Source organism: Ictidomys tridecemlineatus, chromosome 3, assembly GCF_052094955.1.
Source record: "Ictidomys tridecemlineatus isolate mIctTri1 chromosome 3, mIctTri1.hap1, whole genome shotgun sequence".
Taxonomy (NCBI): domain Eukaryota; kingdom Metazoa; phylum Chordata; class Mammalia; order Rodentia; family Sciuridae; genus Ictidomys; species Ictidomys tridecemlineatus.
The window spans coordinates 47,938,134-47,965,860 of record NC_135479.1 but is presented as its reverse complement, the minus strand read 5'-3'; the positions used below and the strand labels follow the sequence as shown (position 1 = coordinate 47,965,860).

Genomic DNA, 27,727 nt, shown 5'->3' with positions numbered 1-27,727 from the left:
TGGGTTCCCTCCATTTGGAAAAGGACTCTGCTGTCTGTTTACAAAGTCCTTTTCTAAACAATAATCCCACTTGGACCCTAGCACTCTTTACTAAACTTCCTTCTGGCCTTCCTACCCACCTCCTGCCCATCTAGCAGAAGGCTAAACTCCTGGGGCTGCCATTCAAGGCCTTTCTTCCTCAGCTCAGGCCTTAGCCACCTCTCTGCTCGCCAATCTCGCCTTGCCCCTCCCTAGCACGCACGAAGCCTCACCCCCAGAGGGAGGGGGCGCTCTTGCTCTTGCAGGCCAGGACTGGGGAGAGGGAACAAAGCGTTTTGGGGGAAGCACCCGTACCCTTCAGGCCGGGTTAACTGGTCATGACATGTCCTGAAGGATTTCGGGGGACCCGGGCGGCTTATATGTGGGCTCCGGGGGCGTGACGCGGTTTGGCTCCGCAACAGGGCCCCTCCCCAGCCACCACCCGCCGCGGCCCCTCCCCTTCAGAAGCCGGGCGAGAGTCTTGGACTCTGATTGGGTAGTGTTGGGGGGGGCCGTATAGCTCGACCAATGAGCGCCGACCGGGCGCGGCGGCAGGCGGGGGACCGAGCGCTGCCTGGAGCCGCGGCGCCGGCGGTCTGAGCTCGGCGATCTCGGCCCCAGCTAGGCGGGCGGGGCGGGACGCGCGCCGCGGGAGCGAGCCTGGCCGCCCGCCGGGCCTCAGAGACTGGTGCCCCGCGGCGGAGGTAGGGGGCGGTGAGAAGGGTACCTGGAGCAGGGAACCGGAATTCGAACACCTGAAGGATCGTCTGCTCCTAGCCTGCTGGGGAGAGAGGTGTCTGCAAGGCTGTGACTGTGAGGACAGCTGGGACCTTGCCCATTCAGGGATCCTTGCCCTCTATCTGCGGAGCTGGGTCTACGGGGTGTCTCGTGGAGCCTGCTTCTGTCTAAACCCGCAGCCAGGACCGCATCTAGGTGGGCGCCCTGCCATCCTCGTCCCTCCCCCAGTTCTTGTCTTCGGGACTGCGTCCGTAGCCCGCGCACTGTCTACCCTGCCCCGGTTCTTAGTGGAGGCCGTGTCTATGCAGAGTGGGCCCAGACGCGTGCACCCACGTGTGGATCTCCGCGGAGCGCTCCTCCCACGGCCCTCCCGTGAGTCTTACTTCCACAGCTGGGGGCGGGGGTGATGAATGGGACGGATGCGGCTTTAGCTGCGCAGTCTTCCCCTGATCGGGGGCGGGGAGGCGGGGAGGCGGGTGGCGGAGGTTGGCGTTGTGGTTTCTGGGGCCCGGTGGGCACAGGAGTGGTGACTCCGAGGGAGCACACGTGCGCGGGAAGCCGTGTGTGGTGTTTGGAGGCGGGTATGCGTGTGTCACGTGGACACAGGAGTGTGCCTGTGTGTGAGGGGATGCATTTCAGGATGGAGTGGCGTATGAGGACCAGTCACGCGGACATGGGCGTGCACGTCTTGAGGGTGTTGCAGGAGTGTGCAGAGAGGGTTATGTCACAGGCCACAGATCCTAGGACTGTGCCATGATGGGTTTCCCCAGGGCTGTGCATCTGTCAGGTGGACTCAGAAGTGAGAGAAGTATACATCTTGTGTCCTTGAGGTTCTCCTAGGAAGAGGCACCTGTGTACCCCATAGCCCTGGGCTCCTTCATTCAGCACATGCAGATTGAGCACTGTGTCCTAGGCCCCCACATTTTAGGAACCTTCTGCCTGCTCAGACTCTCACCCTTAGTCCCCACAGCAGCCAGAGTCATTTTAAACCTCATCCAACTGAGTCATTCCTCTCCTCAAAACCCTTCCTTGGCTTTGGATGCCTGGTGGTGGCTGTCCACAAAGCTCCTCCCCACACCCCTAGAAAGCCCAGAGTCCCAGCCAGGGGAGGGTTTTCTGTTATGTGCTGCATGAATTCCCATTCTCATCCCCTGCTAAAATCCAACTCATTGTCTGGCCAGGTAGTGCACACCTGTACTCTCAGTGGCTGAGGAAGATGAGGCAGTAGGATTCCAAGTTCAAAGCTAGCCTCAGCAACTTAGTGAGGCCCTAAGCAATTTAGGAAGACCCAATCTCCAAAAGGGGGGAGGGGCTGGGTATGTGGCTCAGTGGATAAGTGCTTCTGGGTTCAATCCCTGGTACCCCTCCCCCCAAAAATCCTCATTGACCAAAAAAGAGTTTCAGCATCATCTCCTCAGGAATCCATCGCTGAGGCTAACACAGTGGACTGTGCCTTCTCTCCAGATCTAGCTCCTCATGACATCAGGTACCTATTCACTCCAGCCACATCAGCCTCCTTGCTATTCCTCAAAAAAGCAAGCATTGTCCCATCTCATGGAGTTAGCACTCATTGGTCCCTCTGCATGAAGTGCTCTTCTTGGGTGACCACATTGCTTGCTCCATTACTTCCTCCAGGTGTCTACTCAAGTCCTGCATTGGCAAGGTCTTCCCCCACTGCACTGAATCAGTAGTGTTCCCCAGTCCCTTAGGCTTGATCGCCCTTACTGCTATAGCTTTCTTTACAGCACATGCCACTTGATATAGCGCATATTAGTTACCCAGTTTCTTATTTATTATATCCTGTCCCTCCTAGAAATTAAACTATGTGCAAGCAGGGACTTTTGTCTTTTTGGTTCACTGCTTTATCTCCCTGAACCTAGCATTGTGCCTGGCATATAGCACATGTTCAATGAATAGTTATTGCATGAATGAATGACTGGATTTGCAATCCAGGAACCTGTGTTCCCAGCTGTGCCCCAGCCTGAAGCTCTAGTCTAAAGTTAGGTCTCCTGTTCCTCTGTGCCCCAGATTCCAAGTTCCTGGAAGGCCAGGTCTGAAAGAACTATGGCTGTATTTGCATGTTAGAAATCCTTCCTTTAGCAACTGGTGTGAAGGATGGAAATGGGTTAGAATGGGGATGTGAGCCTGGAGGCAGGGAGACCCATGTGGCAGAAGCAGTGAAAGGACAGTTAGAAAGGAGGTCAGAAACTAGACTTTTTTTTTTTTTAATCTGGACTTTTTAAGGGGTTTAACTTGGTGATCTCACCCAGCCAGCAGTAGGGAGATCAAAAAGTGCTCTCAGAGGAGGCAATATCTGAGCTGTCCTCCAGGCTGCAAAGGAGAGGGAGGTGTGTTCCTGGCAGAAGGCACAGCTTGTACAAAGGGCTGGCAGCAGAACAATCTGCAGTTTGGGAAGCTTCAAGTTGTGGGGTGCAGCAGGAGTGAAGAGTGGGTGTGAGGTAATGGAACAAGGATGAGAATGGGGACCAGATCCCTGTGGTTCTTGGACTTCTGGCCTGGGTCCAGTAACAACTGGAAGGATGTGGTTCCCACCTCTTCAATAGAGACAGGAGGAAGAGCAGGTTTGGGGGAAGATGCTGAGTTCATTCAGGGCCCTGTTGGAGCTGAGCTGCCCAAGAATGAGGAGTGGGAGGAGGCAGCAATATGGAAAGAGAGGCTAGAGGCACAGACCTGGAGTGGATCGTGAGGAAGGGCAGAGGAAGAAATGAGGCCTGGAGACTGTCAGTCTCCTGGGGCAAGCCAAGGGGATACCCTAGGTTAGTTGTGATGAGACACAGAGCCCATATTGGTAATTGGGAGCTCCCCAGGGGTGGTGGGAGGGCGCATCCTCACAGCAGGCATCCTCAAGCATGACTTGGCACCAGACTTCTGGGCCTCCCTTGAGGGGACTGAGTCATCCCAGGCGGGGTTGGGAACTGCGGAGGGCACCATTGCCAAGGCCATCAGACACTTGTCAGGAACATAAACAGGGCTCCAATGAGGCAGTTCACAGGTACCTTTCGTGTCTGGCCAAGGTGGCTACTACTCACTTGCAGCTTTCCCTTCTGGCCAGCCCTATGCTGGGCAGAGCTGCTCATCCTTTGCCTGAGCAGAAGCTAGTCCCATACCTCAGCCTGGCACAGGGATTCAGAGTGTCCTTCCAAAACTCAGAATGATGCTTGATTGGGTACTTGTGCTCACCTGAGGCCAGGCTACTTGAACCCACATGGATGACAGCAGGATCTGTCTACTCTGTTTTCTGTGCCTCTGGTGAGGGACCCAGTTGAATGGGGCACATTCTGAGGAGGTGGCCAGGTCAAGCAGGAATCTGAAACTAGGAGCTTGTATGCTTGGGAGTGGCAGATGATTAGAGGTCTGGGACACAGCCTGGGAGGAGAAGCCTAAGAGTGTGTGTAAGCCAGGCCATTCCTATGTTAGGAGGCTGATGTGGGTTGTACTTTACACATGAGGGCTCTCTTTCTATGGCTTCTAGACGCAGACACATCAGCCCCACATTGCTCAGTCCCAGACCGCTCCTGTTTATAAACCTCACTGACTTCCTTCCACGGCCCTGGTAGTAGGCCATCTGACTGATTCACATTTGAGAAAACTGAGTCTCCAGGAAGCCCAATGTCTTGTCTCAGGCAACACAGGAATTCTTGGCCATAGCACTTGGCCAATGGCTGAGAGGTCCCCCTTGACCATAGAAGTCCTTGCTGGGCCTTGGTCAAAACCTGTCCAGTTTTCTGTTTGCTCACATGGCTGAGTTAGTTAGCTGCTGAGTCGGTTTCTACAAAAGTGTCTACTAAGGCCCCAACTTGGGAAGGCCCTTGAGAGACCCCCTGGGTGACCCCCCAGGGAGGATGGGGCTTTGCCTGGGAGACATGGACAAGCCAAATGGGTTGCTCCAGGCGAGTGGGACAGAACCAATTGGCAAGTCCAGACTTACCTTCTAAGCTGGGCATCCTATGGCCACAGGGGGTGATGACCCTACCCCCAGTCCTGGGGCCTGTGTACATGTAGACCTAAAGGCACACTGGTACATATGAACACACTTGTATATACACAGACCACACTGAGAGCTTTTGGTCTCCATGCATATGCACTTCTAAGGGTGGACATTCAGGCACAGTGTGCGAGTGTCACAGTCCTACTTGAATACGTTCTCATGCTCAGATGCACTCACTCACACACACAGCTTTGGATGACAAGCCCTGTCGCCTGGACACGCGGCAGGAACCTTGGGTCTCCCTGGCTGCCTCCCTTGTGAGGTGCTTAGTCACCTGAATTTGATCCAAGCCGGAGGGAGGGATGGATGGAGGGCCTGACGTCAGTCCTCACAGCCACCTCCTGCTGCCGCCAGCGCATCCATCTGGGACCCAGCTTGTCCCAGGCAATCAAAACCGCTCACTTCTACAGAGTTTCCTTCTAGGCAAGCTTGTTCTGAGTCCCTAATGGATGTCAACTCCTTTACACCTCATAGCCACTTGGGGAGCGGGAACTCCGCTTGTGCTTCACTTTCCCCATCTGAGAAAAAGGGGAAAGGGAGCTAAAAGAGGGTGGCCTCTGGCAGGATAGCAACCTTAGGGAAATCATATGCAAATTTTGTGGACCAGAGCAGCCTATCTCATCTCTGGGGCAGGGAAGCAGAGCTCCTAGCCACAGTGTGGCCTGGGGCCTGCTGGAGATCCCTTGCTGAGGCTTTCCCCTTAGTGTAATGGGGCCTGGGCTATAATGATCACTATGGCAACCACCCATTCAACAAAGCCTTTGTCTTGTAGAGCCTGCATTTTGGAGGAAGAGGCTGGGGGGATGGGTAGGGGTCACCTACAGGATGGAGCCTGGTCAGGCATGGAATCTCCTCTCATCCTTGGTCTCCTCCTTCCTGCAAGCGATCTGGTTTCCAAAGCCTCTGGAGCTCCAGTCCCATCACTCCTGCCTCTCTTTACCTCCTCCAGGGAGGCCTCACACCCTCCACCATTTCTCGAGGTCCAGCCTCCACATCTTTTCCTATTGCCAGTCTGGATCTCCTTCCCTCTTCCCTTCTGCATGCCGACATCGGCTTCTACTCATTCAACACACTAATGTCAGGCAGTCAGGCAGAAGAGCTGGACTGTGCCCTTACCCACAGTCTCCCTCCAAGCCTTGCTGAGGAAGGTATGGTATCAGTACAGATGGGGAGACTGAGGCTTAAAATTTGCAAGGAACTTGTATCTATGGCCCTGTAATAGGATGACAGGCAGAATTGGAACCCAGTCCAGACTCCTCCATGTCCAGTACACCCCAGTCAGCCCCACCTCCTTGACCCCCTTATCAAAGCAAGGAGATGGGAACATGAAGAGTGAAAGAGAAGCATGACACTCATAAGACCCAAAGACTTAAGTTCTTAAAGTCACTGTGGGGGACAGAGGAAGTTACCAACAAACAGGAAATACAGAGGGTCAGGATTCTGCTCACTTCCTTTTCCTGAGAAGATATTGAGTCCAGCACAGGAAGGAGAGGGGCATTGGGCTGAGGTGGGATCTGTATGCATCTTGGGGCAAAGATGAAGTCTGAGTGTGAGAGTCGGGGTTCAACCTGGGGGTAGGGTATGTAGCTTAGATCATGGCAGGAATTAAGGGATAGGGCTGAGGCTGGAGGTTGACTGGGGCTTGAACTGGGGCTTCTGCTTCACCTAGCTTGAGGATCCAGGGATTCTGCAGTAGGTCCAGGGTGAGTATGAGACTGGGCCCAGGGAACATCTTGGCTTGAGCAGATGTGGCACACATTTTTGCCACATGAACCAGCTGGAAGGAAAAATCAGGAGAAATATGGAATGACCTTTTAGTGCAATAAAGTCTCACTTGACAGTTACCCAAGTGGCAGCCTCCTCCCCTGACAGACCTTGTCCTGGACTGGAGGCCCTGCTGGAACAGGGAAGGGAATAACCAGTCTCATTGTATGGTCCTGGAGATGGGAGCGGAAGTGAGAGGCAGGAGTTCTAGGGAAGTTTTCCAGGAAGCAGGGAGAGGGACTAATGGAGGCTGGAACATCAAGGGGGCCTCTTGGAGGAGGTAGCTGGGCCTGCAGCACCAGGGAAGCCTCTGCATCACTAGAGCCCAGCCCAGCTTCCAGGGGCAGGAATGCTCTGCCATCAAGGGGTGGGACTGATGAGTCACTGGACTGCATGCTGGGTGGGGCCCAGCTGCTTTGGACTCTTTCTCAGTGCTGCTGGGCCACTGTTCTTTTACCCGTGTCTGTCTATCCTGACTCCAGAATACCAGGTTCACTGTGCTTCCCTGTGAAGCATGGCAGAAATAACTGTCTATTTGCAGGTGCGGACACTGAGGTCTAGGGAGTGGCATGCAGCCCAGCCAGATGAGGTCCTGGGATTCAGCAAGTAGGAACAGACCTGAGACTGGGCGCTGGCATCCCAGGCAAAGAGAGTAGCCAAGGCAAAGGAATAGAGGTGGGACCTTGCAGGGCTGTGGCTACAGTGGGAGAGAGTCTCGGTCTGGCCTCCTTGCCCATGGCTGGCTTGATATCCAGAAGTGAAGCCTTCTCTACCCTCTCTCAGGTTTCCAACAAGGCGACACAGAGGATCCCCTGGACCGAGGCAATGGAGGGCGGCCCAGCCGTGTGTTGCCAGGACCCACGAGCAGAGCTGGTAGAACGAGTAGCAGCCATCGATGTGACCCACTTGGAAGAGACAGAAGGAGGCCCAGAGCCTGCCAGGAATGGTGTGGACCCTCCGCTTCGGGCCAGAGCTGCCTCTGTGATCCCTGGCAGTGCTTCAAGACCCCCTCAAGTGCGGCCCAGCCTCTCAGCTAGGAAGTTCTCCCTCCAGGAGCGGCCAGCAGGAAGCAGCCTGGAGGCCCATCCTGGGCCTTATGTCACAGGGCCTGCCAGCCACATCTCCCCTCGAGCCTGGCGGAGGCCCACCATCGAGTCCCACCATGTGGCCATCTCAGACACAGAGGTTGGTGGGGCAGAGCTAGGGGCTGTTCACGAGCCCCTACCCCACCCCGTAGGCATCCATGAGGGCCCCTTTCTGCCCTATCTTGTACCACATAGTTAAATGGTCTTAGCTGGCAAACCCTTAGAGTCGGAGAGCTCGTTTCCTAACAGTATGGCCTCTTCTCAACCAGGGAATCTCCATCTGAGCTAAAGGCCGCCTATGAATCTTACCATCCCACCCCTAGGAAATAGGTCCCTCCCTTGTCCCCTAAGAAGTCCTCTTAGAGATTTAAAAATAGATGATGTGTACCTCCACCCCCTAAGTCATCCCCAGCTCACTGCCTCCCTCTGTCCCTAATCCTGCCTCTTAGAGTCTGCTCTGACTCAGAAGCTGCCAGCATGCTTCCAGCCTCTGGGCTCCTGCTGGCCCTGTCCTTGCCACTTTTATCTGAAAGTGAACTTGGGTACTGAGCTGACTGCAGATAGCAGAGGCTGAGCTTTTTGTGCCTGAACCAAGGCTGTCTTCTGTCCCCAAGCACTTCTCCCATATTTCTTGTCTCTGCAATTTAGACCTTTTCTTTTTTTTTAAAAAAAAGAGAGTGAGAGAGGAGAGAGAGAGAATTTTTTTAATATTTATTTTTTAGTTCTCAGTGGACACAACATCTTTGTTGGTATGTGGTGCTGAGGATCGAACCCGGGCAGCACGCATGCCAGGCAAGCACGCTACCGCTTGAGCCACATCCCCAGCCCTAGACCTTTTCATTTAGCTGCTTCTGGAAGTAGTTGCTCCTGGTTTTTTTTTTTTTTTTTTTTCCACAGTCTGGGATCTCCCAGACCCAGAGTGGAGAAGGAATTAATGCATTATCCCCTCACTCCGTAGGGAGCAGAGCATAGCCAGGGCTTCACCATCCATGTTTTTAAACGTTATCTGAGGCTTCTCACTTAGGGTGGCTATGAAACCACCAAGCTTCCCCCATTGGAACTGGAAATGTTGGTGAGACCTGAGCATTTGGGAATTAGGACCTTGAGGCAGGGCTGGTCCTGAACAGACTCCTGAAGTAGGAGTGGTCTTGTGTCTGGATCCAGCTATACCTGATGCTTGCATCTTTCCCCCCCAGGACTGTGTGCAACTGAACCAGTACAAGCTGCAGAGTGAGATTGGCAAGGTAGGTCTGAGGGTAGGAGAAGAGCAACAGATACTTCAGGGTCCTCATCTTGTCACTCTTCTTTTTCCTCTGTGGGTGAGAATGGGAAACAGAGCCTGAATGCTCTAGCTTGAATGTGAAGAAAGTTTTTTATCATCTGTGGGAAATTCCCAAGGGGAGGTGGGAGATGACTTCTGATTCCTGGCTCCCCCAGGGTGCATCATGGATGACTAAGAGAGATTGAGGGAGGCATGGAACTGTGCTGAGCCCGGTGGAGCAGCTCCCACAGCACAGAAGTACCTTCCCTGTCTTTCAGAAATGTGTGCTCAAGAGCCAGCTGGTGCTGGGGATGGAGCTGGGATACAGGGGAGGGACCAGAGCTATCAGGCTGGCCATTTCCTCTGCTGGTCCTGGGGGAGGTTGCCCTATCCAAGTAGAGCTGACTAGTTCCTGTCTGCAGGGTGCCTATGGCGTGGTGAGGCTGGCCTACAATGAAAGTGAAGACAGACACTATGTGAGTCTGGGGATAGGAGGGAGGTGTTGGCAAGCTGGCCTAAAAACCTGGAGAATAGGGCAGAAGCTGGGGAGATAGAGGATCAGGCTGCCTGGTAAGGGAGTGAGCTCCTTATCCCTAGGGGTGTGCAATTGGAATTAACTCCCTGACCCTCGGGGTATGCAAACAGAGGCTGGTTTCCTCTGAGGGTTTCCAGAAAGGCTTGTTGAGGGAAGGGGGGGGGGAGGCCTAGACTCAGATATAGCCACCTTTTTACCCAATCTGACATATACCTGAGCCACATGCTCAGTGCCAGTGGCAGATGCCCAGTGTGCCCTTCTCCCCCTCAGTCCACATGTAACCAGCCTCTTCTAGCTCCTAGTTGCTGAGTGACACATTTCTGTCCCTCTTTCCTCAGGCAATGAAAGTTCTTTCTAAAAAGAAGTTACTGAAACAATATGGCTTTCCACGTATGTATCTATCTGGTCTGGTCCTTGGGAGCTGCTAGCCTGGGGGCAGAGGAGACCATGGTCCCCAGCTAGTTTCATTTAGGAGTGGGGACAGTGTGGTTGAAGGCCTGGGGATGGAATATGCTTGGTGGGTTGGGACAAGATCATAGTCTTGTGAAAGTCTTGCCTTGAGGCTGGTTGCAGAGCCAGGGAGAGGCCCAGCTCCTAGAAGCAGGATTTGATTCCCTTTTCTGGTCATAGGTCGCCCTCCCCCACGAGGGTCCCAGGCTGCCCAGGGAGGGCCAGCTAAGCAGCTTCTGCCCCTGGAGCGGGTGTACCAGGAGATTGCTATCCTGAAAAAGCTGGACCATGTGAATGTAGTCAAGCTGATCGAGGTAGGAGTTGGTAGCCAATGGGGAGACTAGCATGCTCTATCTCCTGTAAGTAGCTTCTGGTGGGTGGAGGAGGTGCTTAGCACAGACCCAGGTCCCACTAAGGGAGCAGGTATGACTGAAGTCTCCAAGGGCAGGCCAGACTTGGGGTGGGGACTCCAGGGAGGCATCAGGGCCCAGCTCTGGCTAGTCAGGGATGTTCTCGTTGAGGGTGAGGGATTGCCCCAGAGGCAAAAAGTGAGCCCCTCATCATCTCAAGGAAGAAGGGCTGGTTGCCATGTGGTGGGCCAGGATGGTGGTGGTCAGTGATGGGTGAGACCCCTCTTATCTGGCACCTGTATAGTTCCTGCTGTATGTCTGAAGTGATTTCAGAGCATACTAGGGGTCCTGGGGCTGGCAAGGTCAAAGAGGACTGAGCTTTCCACCCCATACCTCCTCAAGCCCTATCCCCGTGTCTGCTCCCTCTAACCAGGTCCTGGATGACCCAGCTGAGGACAATCTCTACTTGGGTGAGTGACCCAGCTCACTGCCACAACAATTCACCTTGGACTAGTTCCAGGGCTCCCTGGGGATGCACATGACTCATGTGAATATACTGACCTCCTGAAGATAGAAGGAAAACACACATTTGTAAGCCCTGGATTCCCCCAAAATATCTCTAAGCCCCCACTCCCTGTTCCCCACTGCTGGCAAGACAGTGGATCCGATTTGGGTTCTGTACTCAGGTTAAGGCAAGAACTGGTTATGTGAGTTCCCAGGCCCTGTCTAGTAGCTCTGTGCCTTAGTTTTCTCACCTATAAAATGGGATAATAGGGGCAGGTGTTTAGCTTAGTGGTAGACCACTTGCCTAGCATGTGTGAGACTTGTGTTCAATCCCCAGCACCACACCCACAAAAAATAATAATAATTTTTCAAAGATGAGATAGTGGTGGCGTTTACTTCATAGAGTTGACGTCAAAAGGCGATGAGCTACTATATGCAGAACATACTAATATCCTTAATATTATTATTATTAATGTTAATGTATTAATACCAATGTTATTATTTAAGTTCCTCGTGCCTGCTTTAGGACTGGTCTTAGAGGAGTTCTCAAAAAAATGGGGCATGGACTGGGGTTGTGGTTCAGTGGTAGAGTGGTTGTACCTTGCATACATGAGGCCCTGGGTTCGATCCTCAGCATCACATAAAAATAAATAAATAAAAATGAAGATATTTTGTCCATCTACAACTAAAAAAATATATTTTTTTTAAAAAAAATGAGGCAGAGGACCAGTTCAGGAATTAGAGGTCAAGACTTGAGTCTGCCATCTACATCCTGCCTGTCTGCTTGGACCATTAGGAATATTTCTGCCACATTTCTGAGCCTCAGTTTCTCCTTCTAAAAGGGGTTCATTTGGGGCTGGGGTTGTGGCTCAGGGGTAGAGCGCTCGCCTAGCACGTGCAAGGCACTGGGTTCAATCCTCAGCACCACATAAAAATAAATAAATACATAAAAGGGTTCATTCTGTGGTCCTCACCTGGCATTAAGGATCAGATAAGGCAGTTCCACAGCAGACTCTACTCTCATCCATTTACTTCCTCTGACATCCTGAGACCATGTCCCTTGAGTACACCTGCATGCCTGCCCCACCTCCTACCCTCTGAACAGGGAGGGACTTTGGCATTGCCTGCTTTGCCAGCGCGGTACATCTCACCTTCTTTTCTTTTCTTTCAGTGTTTGACCTCCTGAGAAAGGGGTGAGTTCCCCATCCTGAGCAGGCAGGTCAATTCTAATCCCTTTCTCTCCTTGCATCCCTCAGACCAAGGGTTAGCCACTAGAAGAGAAATCAGAGACCTAGGCCCTGTCTTCAGGAGCTCTGTTCAGAGAAGTAAATAAGAGATCAGAAGGACCATTCTCAGAAGGCTGGTGGGGGTCACTGAGGCTGGAATAGTAACTGGGTTTCGAACCAGGCCTCAAAAAACGGAAAAAAGATTTGGATGGAAGAGAGGGAGAAGAAAGGAGTGATTTTCAGGCAAAAGCTTACTAGAAGGACTCACTGCAACCTGCATTCAGATCACAAAGGGTTCTTTTAGCTTTATGACAAGCTTGGGAACTGAGCCGGTAGGGCTCTATTCCCTTCCATCGATGAGAGGGAAAGCTGAGGGTCAGAGGGTAAATGGCTTGCCCAGGGTCACATAGCAAGTCACTGGTGGAGCATAGGGTTCTAACACATGTCTGCCCTGTGTGACTTCTGGGGTATTTGTAGAATAGCTGACATGGAGTGGTGGGCATGGGGCTGAGTGGACAGGGACCCTTCACTGCCAAGACCTTGAACGTAGCTGTGGCTTGTGTCTCTGTCTGGGTTCCAATTTGGGGAGGGGGTCATGGAGTGGTGTTCCTTTAAGATTCAGGGGCTTTCAAACATTTGTATATCGATTCAAACAAAAAATATACGTTTATATTATTATCCATATCTGTAACTGAAACCAAAGTTTTACAGAACAGTAAATATCTTCATTACATGGGGTACATTCTACTTTGTTAGGGGGGAAAAAAAACTGTCACGGCTAAATTGACTTCATCACTCTCCATTGGATCTGGATCCAGAAAGACACTGCTTTAAATGGCATCTCTACAGTTCTTTGATTGTAGATAAGTAAGTGCTTCTAAGAAGAAATACAAGCCAATGGAAATTAAGATAAAACTGATTTGAAATTGCAATTGAAAAGGGATATTTGTGTCTGTGTGTTTTTGAATTTTCATATGCTGGAGGAGAAGGTCATATCTTGGTTCCTAGGGACCTGTGCTCCCAGAGGGCCCCCTGAAGGTCGTTAGGGGCCTGAATGGCCAACCCATGTTTTCCTTCCCCTGCCGCAGTTTTTACTCATCCTGATACCGGCTGAACACCCCTCCCTTCTCCTTCCCCACAGGCCGGTCATGGAAGTGCCCTGCGACAAACCCTTTCCGGAGGAGCAAGCTCGCCTCTATCTGCGGGACATCATCCTGGGCCTCGAGTACTGTGAGCGAGGGGCTGCCTGTCGCTGGAACTGGGGCTAGGGGATGCAGAAGGGTACCGAGGGTAGGCTAAGCGGGACCTGAGCCATTCCTGTCCATCAGCACTGATCTGCCAATCAGCTTTAGTGGAGGCGGGGCATCGCTCTATGGGCGGGGCCGGGGCCGTTTTTCACTGAGCATGTGCAGGTCTTTAGCTGCGGCTGGTCTACACCCCTTATGTGTGCGCTGTGGGGTCTTCCGCTGTCTCTATCTTTCCTCTGCTTAGCCTCTCCACGGGGCCTCAATAGATACAAGGTGGAAGGGATCCATGTCCAGCAGCTTGGGGAAGAGTGTGTCCTAGTATGGGGCTGGTGGGTGGTGGCAGGGTAGATTCAACTTGTGAGGGGCCCTGAGGTGGTGAGAACTCAGGAGGGAAGATGTTAATTTAGGCTGTTTGCCTGGAATTCATTTACTCATTTGCTCATACATTTCACTCACTCACTTCTTTCATTTATGACTACCTATGAAGTGCCAGCTGAGGACACAGAGAGGACAAAGATCCAGATCTGATTCCAAGGACCTCACAGCCCCGGAAGGGCAGGGACCTAAGCAGGCAGACAATATAGGTGATGCCTGGCAACGCCAGGCAGAGGCAGGAGGGAGTGGGTCTGTGCTGTTGAAGAATGGGGCAAGTTCAATCTGGTTGAAACATCCAGTGGACAGAGGAGGTTGGTTAGTGAACAGTAATTCTGGAAGCAATGTCCAGGCCACACCAAGAGGGCTGGGAGTGCCTGGAGGAGGACTTTCCTGACTTCATTCAGACAGCATGCTGAGGCCCCCAGGGCTCTTAGCAGGGGAGGGGTGTGATGAGATTTGTGAAAGCTCTGTCTGGCAGCTGTGTAGTGGCTGGATTTGAGGGTGAGACACGGCCAGCTGGGCAGGGAGGAGGCTGTTTCTACAGCTCAAGTGACAGATGGTGAGACTTAGATTAGGTCAGTAGCAGTGGGGAGGGATGTGAAGGGGGTAGGGTATGGCTGGTAAGGGGTGGCTGACTGGTCTAATGAGAGGAGGGCCCCCAGGCCTAGGGTTCTTGCCCGAGTTGGGGGCCAAGGGTGCTGCCTATCTCTTAAAATCTTAGCTTGGTTTGTTTGGAGCATATTGTCCCTGGGGGAACAGGGTATGAACCTAGCTGAGGTGTGACTTGCAGTGACAGGAACAGGACTGCCTTTACTCTGCTTGAACCTCCACTGCCCTCAGTCTGTGTACTTGTGGGGAAACTGAGGCTCACAGAGGGGCAGTCTTTGCACATAGTCCTAGCAAGGACCTACAGGCATAGTATGGTCAGTGGAGGACACAACTCTGCCTGGCCTTGGCTCCGCCCCCTTTCCAGTTTTCAGCCTTTCTCACCAACTGAGGGGCTGTTGTCTGCCATCCCTGTTCTCCTAAAAGCAAACTGATCTCATCGATTTCTTGGTGAAAGCCTGGTCAGGACCCTCTGATTGGAGTGAAGTAGGGTGGTTAGTGCTAGGGCTGGCAGGTAGATGAACGGAGGCACTGGGAGGGCTGAAGACTTGCCATGTGATTCTGACCTCAAGAAAAGAGTCCAGCCAGGGACAGTGGTGCATACCTGTAATCCCAGCAGTTTAGGAGGCTGAGGCAGGAGTAGTGAGAGTTCAAAGCCAGCCTCAGCAATTTAGTGAGGCAATAAGCAACTCAGTGAGACCCTGTCTCCAAATAAAATACAAAAAAAGGATTGGGAATCTGGCTCAATGGTTAAATCTCTAATACCAAAAAAAAAAAAAAAAAAAAAAGAAAGAAAGAAAGAAAAGAGAGTCGAGGCTGCCCTGAGAGCACTCTGGGGTCAGAGAGGCTTAGGCTTGATTCTCAGTAAGTGGGACAAGTATAGCAATATAGGTAATGAGATGCTGTCACATGGGGAATACATTTTGAACTTGAGCTCACAGGGATAGCTGATGTGAGGTCTGAGAGAAGGGAGTTAAAGATGGTCCCATGATTTTTGGCAACAGTAATATGGCTTTAATGGAATGGGAAACACAGGAAAGGGATTGGGGTTTTATGTTTTGTTTGGTGTTGGTGGTAGTGTGGTTTGCAGCGAGAAATCAAGTTCTGAATTAGTGCAGTATATTGACATACATAATGAGCTGTCATGTCTCATTGGAATTGAGGGCAAGAGCTTGGAATTGAGGGCAAGGCTAGTGTTTGAGATAAGACTTTGAGACTACTTTCCATGGTCAAATATCCAGATCCCTGAGCTTCTGTGCTCTCATGGATGTGGGCCGGATTTTTGTGTGCCAGCACACAGTAGGTTATTGATTTGGTGCCAGCACACAGTAGGTTATTGATTTGGTGCCAGCACACAGTAGGCTATTGATTTGCTGGTTATTGGAGTACGGCACTCCCTCCCTCTGCCCCCAACCTTCTCCTCTTCCTGTCCCTTCCTCTTCCTTCCCTCCTTATCTTCACCCTTCTCCAACATCCTGGGCACTCTTGGTCCAATTGGCCACAAGTTGATGGTGATAGGGTGGGGTCAGAACCTCTTCTTTCCCTCTGGTCATCTCACATTGAGCCACCCATCCCTTCCTAGCAGTGATGGACAGGAGGCAGGGCAGGCTGCCTGCCTCTTAGGCCATTTCTGATTCTGGCTTCATCCTTCATCTGGCTTCATTCTGGCTTCACCCTCATCTGAGCCATATTCATCCTGATAATCCCAAGGCCTGGGGTTCCTTTCCTCTGTGAAACTTCATCATTCCAGATCCCATGAGCTGAAACCGTATATCTATAGGACATTACAGTCCCTCAAATCCAACCCTTAATCCTAGGAGTAGGGACATCTTTGACAGGGCTGGGTTGGGGATGGAACTGGGGAAGGGTTTGCATGGGCTTTGGGTTTGTAGACAGTACTCAGTGGGAGGGGTACAGACAGCCTATGGAGAAGTTCCTGTACCCAGTTTTCTCTGACCTCCTCTCCTCAGCAGTAGATGCCTTATTGGTCATGGGAAGAGCACTGGACTTGGAGTCCAAAGATTCCTAAGAGTCCTGTCCTGGCTCTGCTAATATCCTGGGCTGAGCCTGAGCATCTTCACCTGCATAGTAAAGTGGATGGTCCTCACATGACAAGAGTGTGGGGTTCCACACTGGGATATGCCAGTTGGCCTCCCTGGCTGGGCAGGGCTGGTGAGGCTTCCTGGGCAGGGATCTCCCAGACAAGCACTCAGCTGCTTCTCTTTGCAGTGCACTACCAGAAGATCGTCCACAGGGATATCAAGCCATCCAACCTGCTCCTGGGAGATGATGGGCATGTGAAGATTGCCGACTTTGGTGTCAGCAACCAGTTTGAGGGGAATGACGCTCAACTGTCCAGCACGGCGGGGACCCCAGCATTCATGGCCCCTGAAGCCATTTCTGATTCTGGCCAGAGTTTCAGTGGGAAGGTGATTCCCAGGGTCTGGGCCAGGTGGCGATTCAGGTAGAGGAGCAGAACAGCTTGCAGCAGAGCTTGAGGGTGCCAGGGTTCTTGCATTTACAGAGTAATATCCTTGTCTCTTCCTTAGATCCTGACATGTCCCCCAACCTTGACTTCCTCTCATTTTCCAGTAGAATGGTTCCATACCTCCCTTGCAGATATTTACTGCCACTTGCTCTGTACTGGGTTCTGGAATGGGCTGTGGAACAGGCAGAGTCAAAACAGCCCTGCTTCCCAACTTCTGCATGTTGAAAAGGTCAGAAGAACTCAAAAACAGGGGGAAGGTGGAGGCCACGTCAAATCTTGGCATTGCAGGGACTGAACCGGCCCTCAAAGAACAGGGGGATTTGAGCAAGAGGTGGAGCCCAGAGAATGTACCAGAGGTCTGAGAGGCATGGGGGTAGGGGCAGGTTTTAGAATACCTTGTCATTTGGGCCACCTGAGAGAGGTGGTAAGAAAGCTTTCTAAGGGGTTGCTGCAGCCATTGTGAACCCCTGGGCACTGACCTACTGCAGCTGCCAAAGAGGGGAGGGCTGAGAAAGTTTGGACATGGGTAGAGGCTTCTTGGGCCTCAGAGGTCAGGAATGTAGCATTCCTTCTTTTTTTTTTTTTTTCCTTTTTCCTTGGGGAGGAACAAGATATAGCTCAGTGGTAGCATGTGTGATATCCTAGGTCTGATCAAAAGAACCCAAAACAGCTGGGCATGGTAGTGCATGCCTGTAATCCCAGCAGCTTGGGAAGCTGAGGCAGAAGGATCTTGAGTTCAAAGCTAGCCTCAGCAATTTAGTGAGGCCCTGAGCAACTTAGTGAGACCCTGTCTCAAAATAAAAAAGGGCTGGGGATGTGACTCAGTGGTTGAGCACCAGTACAAAATCAAAACAAAACAAAAAACCAAACCAAAAAAAGAAAAGAAAAACAACCGAGCCAAAGCCTTTTATTCTGGTATAATTTTAAATTTATAGAAAGTTTGGACACTGGTGGGGGATATTTTTAGAGGATATTTCCTAAGAGCAAGAACATTAAAGATCCTCAATGCAATTACCAAAATCAGAAAATTTACCACTGATAAAACTTATATAATTTGTAATATAAATTTCAATTATTATAGTTTATGTTTTCAGTTTTCTCCATGTTGACCTTTGGAACTGTTTCTGGTCCCAGATACAATCCAGGGTCATTGGCCTCACTCACTTGTCTTGTCTGTTTCACATCCTCTGGTCTGGAAGTCTTTGCTGGCTCCCTGGCTTTTCCTTGTCATTCCTGACCTTGACTTTGGTATGTGTGTATGAGGCTGGGGATTGAACCCAGGGCTTTGCACATGCTAGGCAACTGCTCTGTCACTGAGCTACATCTTCAGCTTTCTGACCTTGGCATTTTTGAAGAGAACAAATCTGTTGTTTTGTAAAATTATAAAATGTTTTGGTTTGCATTTGTCTCATGTTCTCTGAATGGATTCCAGTGAGTCATCTGTGGCAGGGATATGGAGGTAGAGATTTGAGAGCCACTCCTATAAGAGGGAAGGTGGAGTCTGAAGAGGGAAATGAAGAGAGAGCACACAGGAGGATCCAGGGCAGGGGAAGCCCAGTGAATGCTTGGGAGGAGTGGTAGCAGTGCACAGGATGGACAGGGCTTTGCTGTGGCAGGGGGTGCATCTGGTGTCAGGAAGGGAAGTGGATGATGGCTTTTCCACTGGATTAGCAGGATATAGAATGACCCCTTGAAGGCAAAGGTAGGTTTTTTTTTTTTTGGTACTAGAGATTGAACCCGGGGGCACTCAACCACTGAGCCACATCTGCAGCCCTTTTTAGTATTTTACTTAGAAACGCCGTCTCACTGAGCTGCTTAGTGCTTCACCATTGCTGAGGCTGACTTTGAACTTGTGACCCTCCTGAGCTACTGGGATTACTGGTGTGTGCCACTGTGCCCGGCGCCAGAGCTGGTTTAATGAGTATAAATTCAACACAGTCTGTTATTTCTGGATACATCTATGTCATAGGGGCTGCAAATGTGATCTGATCCTATGGATGAAAGAAGCTGTGCACCTGCTGAATTAGAAATACATCTGGTTTGGGCCTGTCCCAAAGAAACTTGGAACATCTGAGTGGCAGCAGCTCTGTTCTGGTCTCCCCTGGGTCCCCTGTGCTCAGTACAGGGCCCAGCATGGAATAAGCATTTGCAGTGTCTGTTCAGTGATTACATGGTGGCGGGAGGAGAGTCCCCACAGGCCCTTTCTATAGCCCAGTGGAGTTGGGTGTGCGGTGGGCAGTGGTACCTATTGGGGTGCTGATGTGAGCATGTTTCTTTCTAGGCCTTGGACGTGTGGGCCACTGGGGTCACACTGTACTGCTTTGTGTATGGGAAGGTGAGTGCTGGGGAGGTTGGCACTGTGGGCTGGGTCTAGGGAGCCAAACTTAGGAACAGATACTGTCCTTCTTTTGTGTCCTTAAGTTTTGATTTTTAAAAAATATTTATTTATTTATGTATCTTTTAGTTTTAGGTGGATACATTAGTTTGTTTTTATGTGGTGCTGAGGATCAAACCCAGTGCCTCATGCATGCTAGGCGAGCAGTCTACCCCTGAGCCACCACCCCAGCCCCTTAAGTTTTGATTTTGAAAGAGCCCACTGGCTCAGAGAAGGCTCAAGGAGAAGAGATTTTTTTTTCTATTTTCCTCTCTTCCCCTTGAGAGAGATCAACGTGAAGGATCCTGGATAGCAGATGTCTGAGGGAGGTGTCAGTGGTGCTGTTGCCACCTTTCTAGCCAGAGTGTTCCCTGTCCCTCTGTCCCTTGACGCCAATCATTATTCATCCATGCATTCACTCAATCGTTTATTCATTCAGTAAATTGCCCTTCACTTCTGTTCTGGATCATACTGGGCCTTGAGGACACCCACCACTCACGTGACTTAGATCCCTGCCCACAAGTGCTTCTACTCAGGGGAGCACTGAGGGGCAGAAGGGAATCTCAGTGAACACATTTCCAAACACCAGGTCCTGGGAGTGGAGATGTTGCTGCAGGTAGTAGTGACCCAGCAGGTACACCCAGCCTTATAGCTCCCTCAGTGACTTGGTTGTTCAGTCTCATTTGTTGAGCCTTTGCTGTGTGCCAGGCCCTAAGCAAGTTAGATGGCATCTTTCCCATGTGTTGGGGATGCTGAGCTGTCCCTGGCCCTGCCAAGGGCTAGGGGCTGGTCCCTGGCATGGCTCAAGGCCCTGTGCCTGCATCCTGTGTCTGCCTCTCCCCCACACAGTGCCCGTTCATCGACGATTACATCCTGGCCCTGCACAGGAAGATCAAGAATGAGGCCGTGGTGTTTCCCAAGGAGTGAGTTGTCTACCCAGGGGACCATGGGGGTCCCACTCACTCCTGAGAAGGGGTGTCTGAGCTTTAGCAGAGCTTTTTGCCGTTTGAGGGCCCCAACCCAGCCTGCAGATCTGGAGGTGGGGGTGCTGTTCCCTGGGAGGGGCCCTGAGCAGATGGAGGGGTGGGACCATGGAACTGACAGTGTCTGAGACATCAGGGTCAGATGGCATTGTGTAGAGGGACCATCCAGGCCCAGAGTTGGGCATGGATGACCCCCAGTCATACATTCACACCACTTCTTCACTATTAGGTCAGCGGTACCCACCTCACACCTGGGTCTGTGGACCCGTGGGGAAATCCCACATGGGATGGGCAATGGGGGTGTTCAAGATGCTTCCCAGTTCCCAGATGGAAAAGTGGAGTCACCTGAGGAGAATTACTAGTAGGGGTGGGGCTTAAAGCTCTTCTTTCCTCTCTACTCCTCTCAGACAGTTCTCCTGGGATCAGAGACCCCAGGGGCACCCAACCACTGAGCCACAGGAGGTCTTTGATCCCAGGAGAACTGTCTGAGAGGCCTCCCTGCTCCTCCCTGGGGCTTCTGGTTAAGGCTTATCTGCTGTGGCAGTGGCCTGAGTTCTTGGTGCCTCAGTTTTCAGGTCCTTCTATCATCTGCTCAGTTGACTGGGGTGGTACAGAACCTGAAATAGGAAATATCCATAATTTCCAACTCTCTGGCACCCATTTCTTGTATTGTCCCCAACCCCTGTTGTGTCCACCTCTTGCCTATCTTTGGGTCCCCATTGTACCTGCACCCCCTGCCTAGTTCAGACCTCTGCCCCTCTCTCCAGACTTGTCCAGCTCTCTGCTCTCTGTCCTCTCTCCAGTCCAGCCTATATGATCAGGCCAGGTCTACTCTGATAAAAACACAACAGATCTGACCATATCTCCTGCTTAAAGTTTGCCCAAGTCTTCCCAAAGCCTGCAGGACAGAGGCCATGACCTGGCCATGGCGTTCAAGGGCCTCTAGTTTCTAGGTGCTCATTGGCTGCCGTATCACTCTTTCCCGCTAAGCACTAGCCAACTGGATTCAGTGTTTCCTCTTTATTCTATTAATTTCCTAGCTCTTCACCTCTCCCCGCTATATCCCCTACCAGGAATATTCTGTAGACTAGGAATTTTTAAAGAGATTAAGCATCTAAGACAGCAGAAGGAACCCATCCTAATCCCAAGAGTGGGTTCTTCCTCCCCAGTATTGGAAGGATGGGCGCACCAAGAACATCGCTAGCAAAGAAGCCTGGCATTCAGGCCGAGAAGGTCCAGGCTGTCTTGAGGCTGAGAATGCCATACCCCTCCCCCAGTCTCCCATCCATGTCCTCACTTCTCAGTGGTGACATACCCACCTCCTGACCTCCCTGGGCCTCAGTTTCCCCCCTCTGTCAAATGAGAGAGGATCTTCCCTGGCCACCCAGCAGGTAGAGGAAGGATAAGATGGCGAGTGGGAGTGAAGACCCTGGTGTCCCTAAAGTAGCTCTTTTTGTACTATCCTCATTGTCTTTGCCAGCCAGAGGGTGTATGTAGTCCCCCGGGAGCTCTGTTTGTGGTCTCTGCTCCAGAGGAAGACTGCTTCACTTTCTGTTCAGGAAAGGAGATCCACATACTTGTTCTGAAACTCTCCCTTCTGGCCTGGTACCTTGGGGGGGCCCTCCTGCTCTTCCCATCTGTGGGTTGGGTGTGTTTTTGATCCCAGGGCAGGGAGACAGAGGAGAGCGGGAAGGGGTCCTCATCAACAGTCTCTCACCCTCATCTCCTTCCTTCCACTGCTTTAGGCCAGAGGTCAGCGAGGAGCTCAAGGACCTAATTCTGAAGATGCTAGATAAGAATCCCGAAACAAGAATTGGGGTTCCAGACATCAAGGTGGGGGAACAAGAGGTCTTTGGGCAGGGCTGGGTTATAGAAAACAGGTCTCGATTTTCCCTTCTGGAGAGACCCACACCAGGATATAGGTATATTGGGCTTGAGTTTCAGGATTTGTGGGCTGTAGACCCCTTGTAGGACATTACTGTGGGATGCCTAGAATCGTTTGCTGATCCGGTGTCTGTCGGCCTGTGGTCCTAATCTTTCCCTCCTTTCTGGCTTCCCCAGTTGCACCCCTGGGTGACCAAGAACGGGAAGGAACCTCTTCCCTCAGAGGAGGAGCACTGCAGTATGGTGGAGGTGACTGAGGAGGAGGTGAAAAACTCAGTGAAGCTCATCCCTAGCTGGACCACAGTGGTAAGAGGGTGAGGGGCTGAAGGCTTCCTTGTCCTGCGAGAGCCTGAAGAGGGCATGCCTGTTGCCTGAGACTTACTCTGTGCTTGGCTTTGCGGGGAGAACAGAGGGCTGCCTGGTCAGCCAGCCACAGTGCGGGGCCACAGAGGTCACTTTTCTGCTGGGGGCCCATGCAGAAAGAGGTCCTTTTATTCAGGCAGGGAGATAAGGAGGCTTGGTGACGAGAGTGAATGACAAAGAAATACGCAGGCCTTGCTGATAGATGCATTCACTGTGACTGGAGGAGGCCTTTCCTTGGTTCCAAACGTTCCTCAAGTTGCCCCGGCATGTCTGGGCACCTGGGGGCTATGTTCCTCACACTGATCTGTGCTCCCCAGATTCTGGTTAAGTCTATGCTGAGGAAACGATCCTTTGGGAACCCCTTTGAGCCCCAAGCACGCAGAGAAGAGCGCTCCATGTCTGCTCCGGGAAACTTACTGATGTAAGTACTGGTGGGCTGAGGCCTTTGGAGTGCTCCTTAAGGTGGCGTGGGTGGAAATAAGGCACATCTCCCCACTTGCACTGTAAGTGGGACTGTGCAGGTGTCACAGAACCTAGGGACACAGCCAGGTTTCAGAATAGACCCCATATGCACCTCAGTTCTCCAAACTATTGGGCCAGTCTTACTGCAGTCTGGGCCCAGTATCCCTCGCTTACACTGCCAGGAATGATATCTCCCTTGGTCCCTCCATGGGGCATGAAGACCCTTCCCTGTGATGGAAGCTTGATGTTATCGAATGCTTTGCCACTTGGGTGCACCTCAGCCCTCTGGCTTCAAATCTGCAGCTCCCTCAGCCCTTGGCATTCTAGAGGTTTGCAGACAATCCTTTGTCCATTTTCCCTTTGTAGAGACTGAGCTATCCATAGAGGTACGGGCACTTTTGCCCACTTTCCCTGGCCCAGGGTGGGTGTTAGCTGCTTTCCTGAGTGGCCTGTGCCACCTGCAGCTGGAGCTTTGTGAGTGCTCACCTAGCTGGTCAGTGTGGGCAGGCCAGCTGACAGGGCCAGGAGAGAGGAACCACCACTTGCTGAGGGCTCCCTAGTATGAACTATACTTATGGGTTCACTACCTCCTAGGAGAGACCAGAAAAAGTTTCTCAAACCTCTGTGACTTTGTCCTCAGTTTTTCCACTGTAATCAAAGTCAGCTTGGGATGTCACTAGGGCCTGCTGGAGTTTGTGCCCAGATCTGCAGAGAACACCAGGAAGGATCCTGGGCTAGAATGCGGTTCTGGGTGTTGACCACTTCCTCTGGTCTGTGATAAGGGCTGCGGGGCTGACAGGTGCCTTCTGACCTGCTTTGGGCTGAAGGCACGCTCTCCAGAGAGTGAGTGTGGGGTGTTGTCCAGGTGCTCTGGCTTTCAAGAAGGAGCACTTTGACTTGTGTCCTTCCAAAGATGTGCCCACAAAATGAGGGGTGGAGTCTGAGAGACGCCTGAAATCCAAGCTGTGGTTTTCTCATCTTTTCAATGAGGCTGTTGGTTTATGGGAGGGGTTTCTGTGCTCATTAGGTCTCAGGGCCCAGATGCTGGCACTGAGCTTAGTGTAGGCAGAATTGTATGGAACTTAACATTCTACACAGAGCCACTTCTGAGAGTGGAAGAAGAGGCATAGTTATGCCAGGACAACAGGCGGACTCAGCACTACACCCCGCACACCTGGCATTTGTTCACTCCAGTTCAGTGCTTGTGGCCTAGTGCCCCCTAGTGGTGGGACAAGCCCACCACAGGTTCAGAGCCCACGGGGCACCCAGGACACATTTGTGCCCTGCAAACTGATTTGCAAAGACTGGGCTCAGTACTTTCCAACCATAAAATTCTACAATTCTGTGAACCCAGTTTAATGTTTCTTGTAGAACCCAAGGATGTTCTACCACTGAACTATATTCTCATCCTTCTTTTATTTTTGAGATAGGGTCTTGTTGAGTTCTGAGGCTAGCCTTGAACTTTTGATCCTCCTGCTTTAGCCTCTCGAGTTGCTGGGATTATAGGCATGTACCACCATGCCTGGCCCAAGTTCAATTTTTTTTAGTACCTGGGATTGAACTCAGGGGCACTCGACCACTGAACCACATCCTCATCCCTATTTTGTGTTTTATTTAGAGACAGGGTCTCACTGAGTTGCTTGTGCCTTGATTATGCCAAGGCTGGCTTTGAACTTGTGATCCTCCTGCCTCAGCTTTCTGAGCTGCTGGGATTACAGGCAGGCACCACTGTGCCTGGCTGGCTCAAGTTTAATTTATTTTTTAATTGTAGTTGGACACAATACTTTTATTTTATTTATTTTTATGTGGTGCTAAGTTTAATTTTGAAAGCAGATTTCATGTTATCAAGTCCTAGCATTTGTTCTTGATAGTATGTGGTTTTTACACTTTGGGATAATTGTTGAAACTTTAGAGTAGAGTTAAATGAGATTGGTCCTTTCACTGGTTATTTTTTAAGAAGAGGTACTGGAGTGGGGGAAATCAGATATAGGAATTCACTGAATATGTAACAGAATCCCAAGACTGATAAGTACTCTGCCCTGTAAAGAAGGTAAAAAAAAAAAATATATATATATATATATATACATACATACATACATACATACATACATACATACATACACACACACACACACACACAAATGAAAGCCCTTCTACCCAGGTCTACTGAGGGCTGATGAAGGTCAATGTGGAAGGCCCTTGACCTGGGTGATATTCCAAGGATTCAGAGAAATCAACTAGTCAGATATAAGAGACTGCAGAGGCCAGACTGAGAAGTTTAGATTGTGTCTAAGACAGTGGGAGCCACATAGGGTTGTGTGCTGAGGGTAAGGAGACCAGGAGAGTGACTGCCAGGACAAGGAGATCCCAGCCGAGCCTGAGTTTGGGGAAGTGGGTGAGGGGGATTGAGAGATTGTGGGATACAAATGCTCGTGTGTGTGAGAGTGTTCTTGTGTATATGTTCTGACTCCTGAGGTCCCTCTGGCCCTGGTGTCCCCTAAACAGGAAAGAAGGGTGTGGTGAAGGGGGCAAAAGCCCGGAGCTCCCTGGTGTTCAAGAAGATGAGGCTGCATCCTGAGTTCCTGCATGTGCCCAGGGCCACCAGGCAGCACGCTCATCCCGCGCCTCCAGAGGCCCACCGCCCTTATGCGACAGCCGCCCCTGCGGGCAGGGGGCTGGGGACTGTGGCCCCTCTCCCGGTCCCCCTCCCCCGTCGTGCTGCATGACCTCCGCGCGTGCACGTCCAGGGACAGGATTGGAATGTGTATCATCTGGGGTTTGGGGGAGTAGGGGTCCCATGGCGCCTTCCTTCTCACCCTGGCTCTTCCTGGCCTAACCCATCCTGTGAGGAAGCCAGGGGTCCATGGAACCTCAGAAACCCTACCTGGCTGGTTGGCAAGGCCCAGGGCACGGGGCAGAAGACCAAGATGGCAGGTGGAGGCCTGGCTTACTGCAGCTCAGGGACCTCCCACTAGGGGCCGGGCAGGCCTGGCTCAGCTGCCACATCACATGGAGGGATGCGCCCCCACCACCTCGGGTGGGGGTGCTAGAGCTTCTGTCTACTCCCAATGCTGGCATGGAGGCTCTGACCGCTTCATGTATGCCTAGGCCCCACTGGGGAGAGGCAGGTATTGGAGAATTCAAGATTCTCTTTTTTTGTTACCTTTTATTTTTTATTTTAACTTGGGGGCCAGGGGAGTGGCGAAGTCACTGGGGAGCATCTAATGAGCTTTCCCACATCCATGGGTATGTCCCAGCATACCCACCATTATTTGGCAGTCAAGCAGCCTGGACTGACCTTCCTGGATTGTTTTGTACTCAGCACATCTGGAAAATGGACTGAATTGAGTCAAGCTCAGAGCAAAGGCCTGAATCAGGAGCAGCACAGCTTGTCTGCCCACCTCATCCCCCACCCCCCACCCCCCACCATGATTCCCCAGAGCCAAGGCTGCAGAAGAGACACCGGGAATGTCATTGGCCAAGGGCCGTGGACTAGCACATGCAGAAATAACTGGAATTCAATCTGATCCTACACTGGCTCATCCAGAACATTCCTACCATGAAGGATAAACCACCTGAATTAGAGGCCTTGCTAGGTGAGGGACTCCATAGGGGTGTGCACCGTGGCAGGCAGCCCCTGTGCCAACTGCCTCACTCCCAGGACAGTCACTGGGGTGTGCTGTGGACATGCTGTGCTGGAGTAGGCTTCATCTTCTCTCTGGGATCTGATACTGGCTGGCCAGCTTGATGTTTACTGACCAAATGCTCAGAGAGATAGGCTCCTAAGGGGAAATAATGCAGGACTCAGATTCTGCCCCTGAAAACATGGGCTACGCAAGGAGTTTCAGCCACCTGTATGGGTTTCCTATTGCAAAAGGGCTCATTTGGAGAAGGAGAGGGAGGCTGGGCAGAAGGAGGGCCTGCACCCTGCTGCATCTCTGTGCCTGTGGTGTATGTTGCGCCTCCACGCACATGCATGTGCGTGCCCATCTGCTGCACACAGCGCATACACGTCTTGCACCAATACATGCATCTGTAATATAGTTTCTATGTCTATTTAAGGCTAGGAGCTGAATGCAGCCCGTTGTCAATGGGCCCACATTTCTCCCTAGCTCCTCTGCATTAAGGCAGTCAGTGTGACCTGGGGCTTTAAAAAATAATCCTGTACTATCTTTAAGAACACTTTTATAGAGTTAATGGAGGCAAGTTGAAAGTCAATCACTGATCAACAGGTTTTCAAAAAAATTTGGGGGGTCTGTGCTGGCACCTGGAGGGCCAGGGCTTCAGGAAGCTTCATGGGTTGGACCCACCTGTGAAAAAGCTCAAAGGGGGCCCTTCATTGCCCCAGGAGAGTGTGGAGGGAGTGCTCACCTGTTACTGAGGGTTTGGGTTGACATCATTGTTTTCAAATGTAGCACAAATGATGAACAGACTCCGTAAGAGTGTTTAAAAATTAACTTCCCAGGAAGTGAGTTAAAAATAATAAAAGCCCTTTCTTGAGTTAAAAAAAAAAAAAAGGGCTTTGTTTGTGCATTTTCTGCATCTGGATGTGTTCTTTCTCACCACCTGGACCAGCTGGCTTGGCTTGCTTTTCTAGAATGCTCTGAGGCATCCTAAATCCCTGAATGGAAGAGTTGCAGGAGGTAAAAGGGAGGAAGAGCTGCGAGGGAGGCTGAGGGGAGACCATTCAGGATGCAATTCAGGTTCCAAAGTAGATGCTGTGGCCCCTCCTTTGGGAAGAATTGGGTGTTTGGGAGCTGGTGAGCTCCCCATGGTGTTTCCTGCCTGTTTCACAGGGACACAGAGGCCAAAGAGGCCAAGGTCTGGTTCAGGTGGGAGCTGCCATAATTTCTCATGGGTCACAGACCCAGCATCCTCCCAGTACCTCCTTAGCCTTGGTTACCAGTACCCTGTCCATAGGAAAGCCCTCCAGGCAATGATGATGAGTCACTGCTAAAGTTAGATGGGCTTGAGCCTCAACCCAAACTTTGCTAAATAGCAAATT

The 27,727-nt window shown here is 51.5% G+C and overlaps 1 protein-coding gene across 3 annotated transcripts; it reads left to right on the top strand.

Annotated features, from left to right (window-relative positions):
- The first annotated feature begins 577 nt into the window (after positions 1 to 577).
- Camkk1 (calcium/calmodulin dependent protein kinase kinase 1) lies at positions 578 to 27,255 on the top strand. 3 transcript variants are annotated; one of them, XM_021734570.3, is made up of 17 exons: positions 578 to 1,128; positions 7,071 to 7,204; positions 7,313 to 7,714; positions 8,811 to 8,858; positions 9,298 to 9,351; positions 9,749 to 9,800; positions 10,041 to 10,174; positions 10,644 to 10,680; positions 11,886 to 11,907; positions 13,082 to 13,170; positions 16,398 to 16,597; positions 18,938 to 18,991; positions 19,880 to 19,953; positions 21,759 to 21,846; positions 22,075 to 22,203; positions 22,578 to 22,681; positions 25,228 to 27,255. In XM_021734570.3, exons 3-17 carry the CDS (start codon positions 7,355 to 7,357, stop codon positions 25,298 to 25,300), a joined length of 1,518 nt encoding a protein of 505 aa, XP_021590245.1. In that variant the 5' UTR covers positions 578 to 1,128; positions 7,071 to 7,204; positions 7,313 to 7,354; the 3' UTR covers positions 25,301 to 27,255. The 3 variants fall into 3 exon arrangements, with proteins under 3 accessions (XP_021590245.1, XP_077898797.1, XP_040125477.1); XM_078042671.1 differs by lacking the exon at positions 7,071 to 7,204 and having other exon boundaries at positions 578 to 951; XM_040269543.2 differs by lacking the exon at positions 7,071 to 7,204.
- Positions 27,256 to 27,727: the final 472 nt, after the last annotated feature.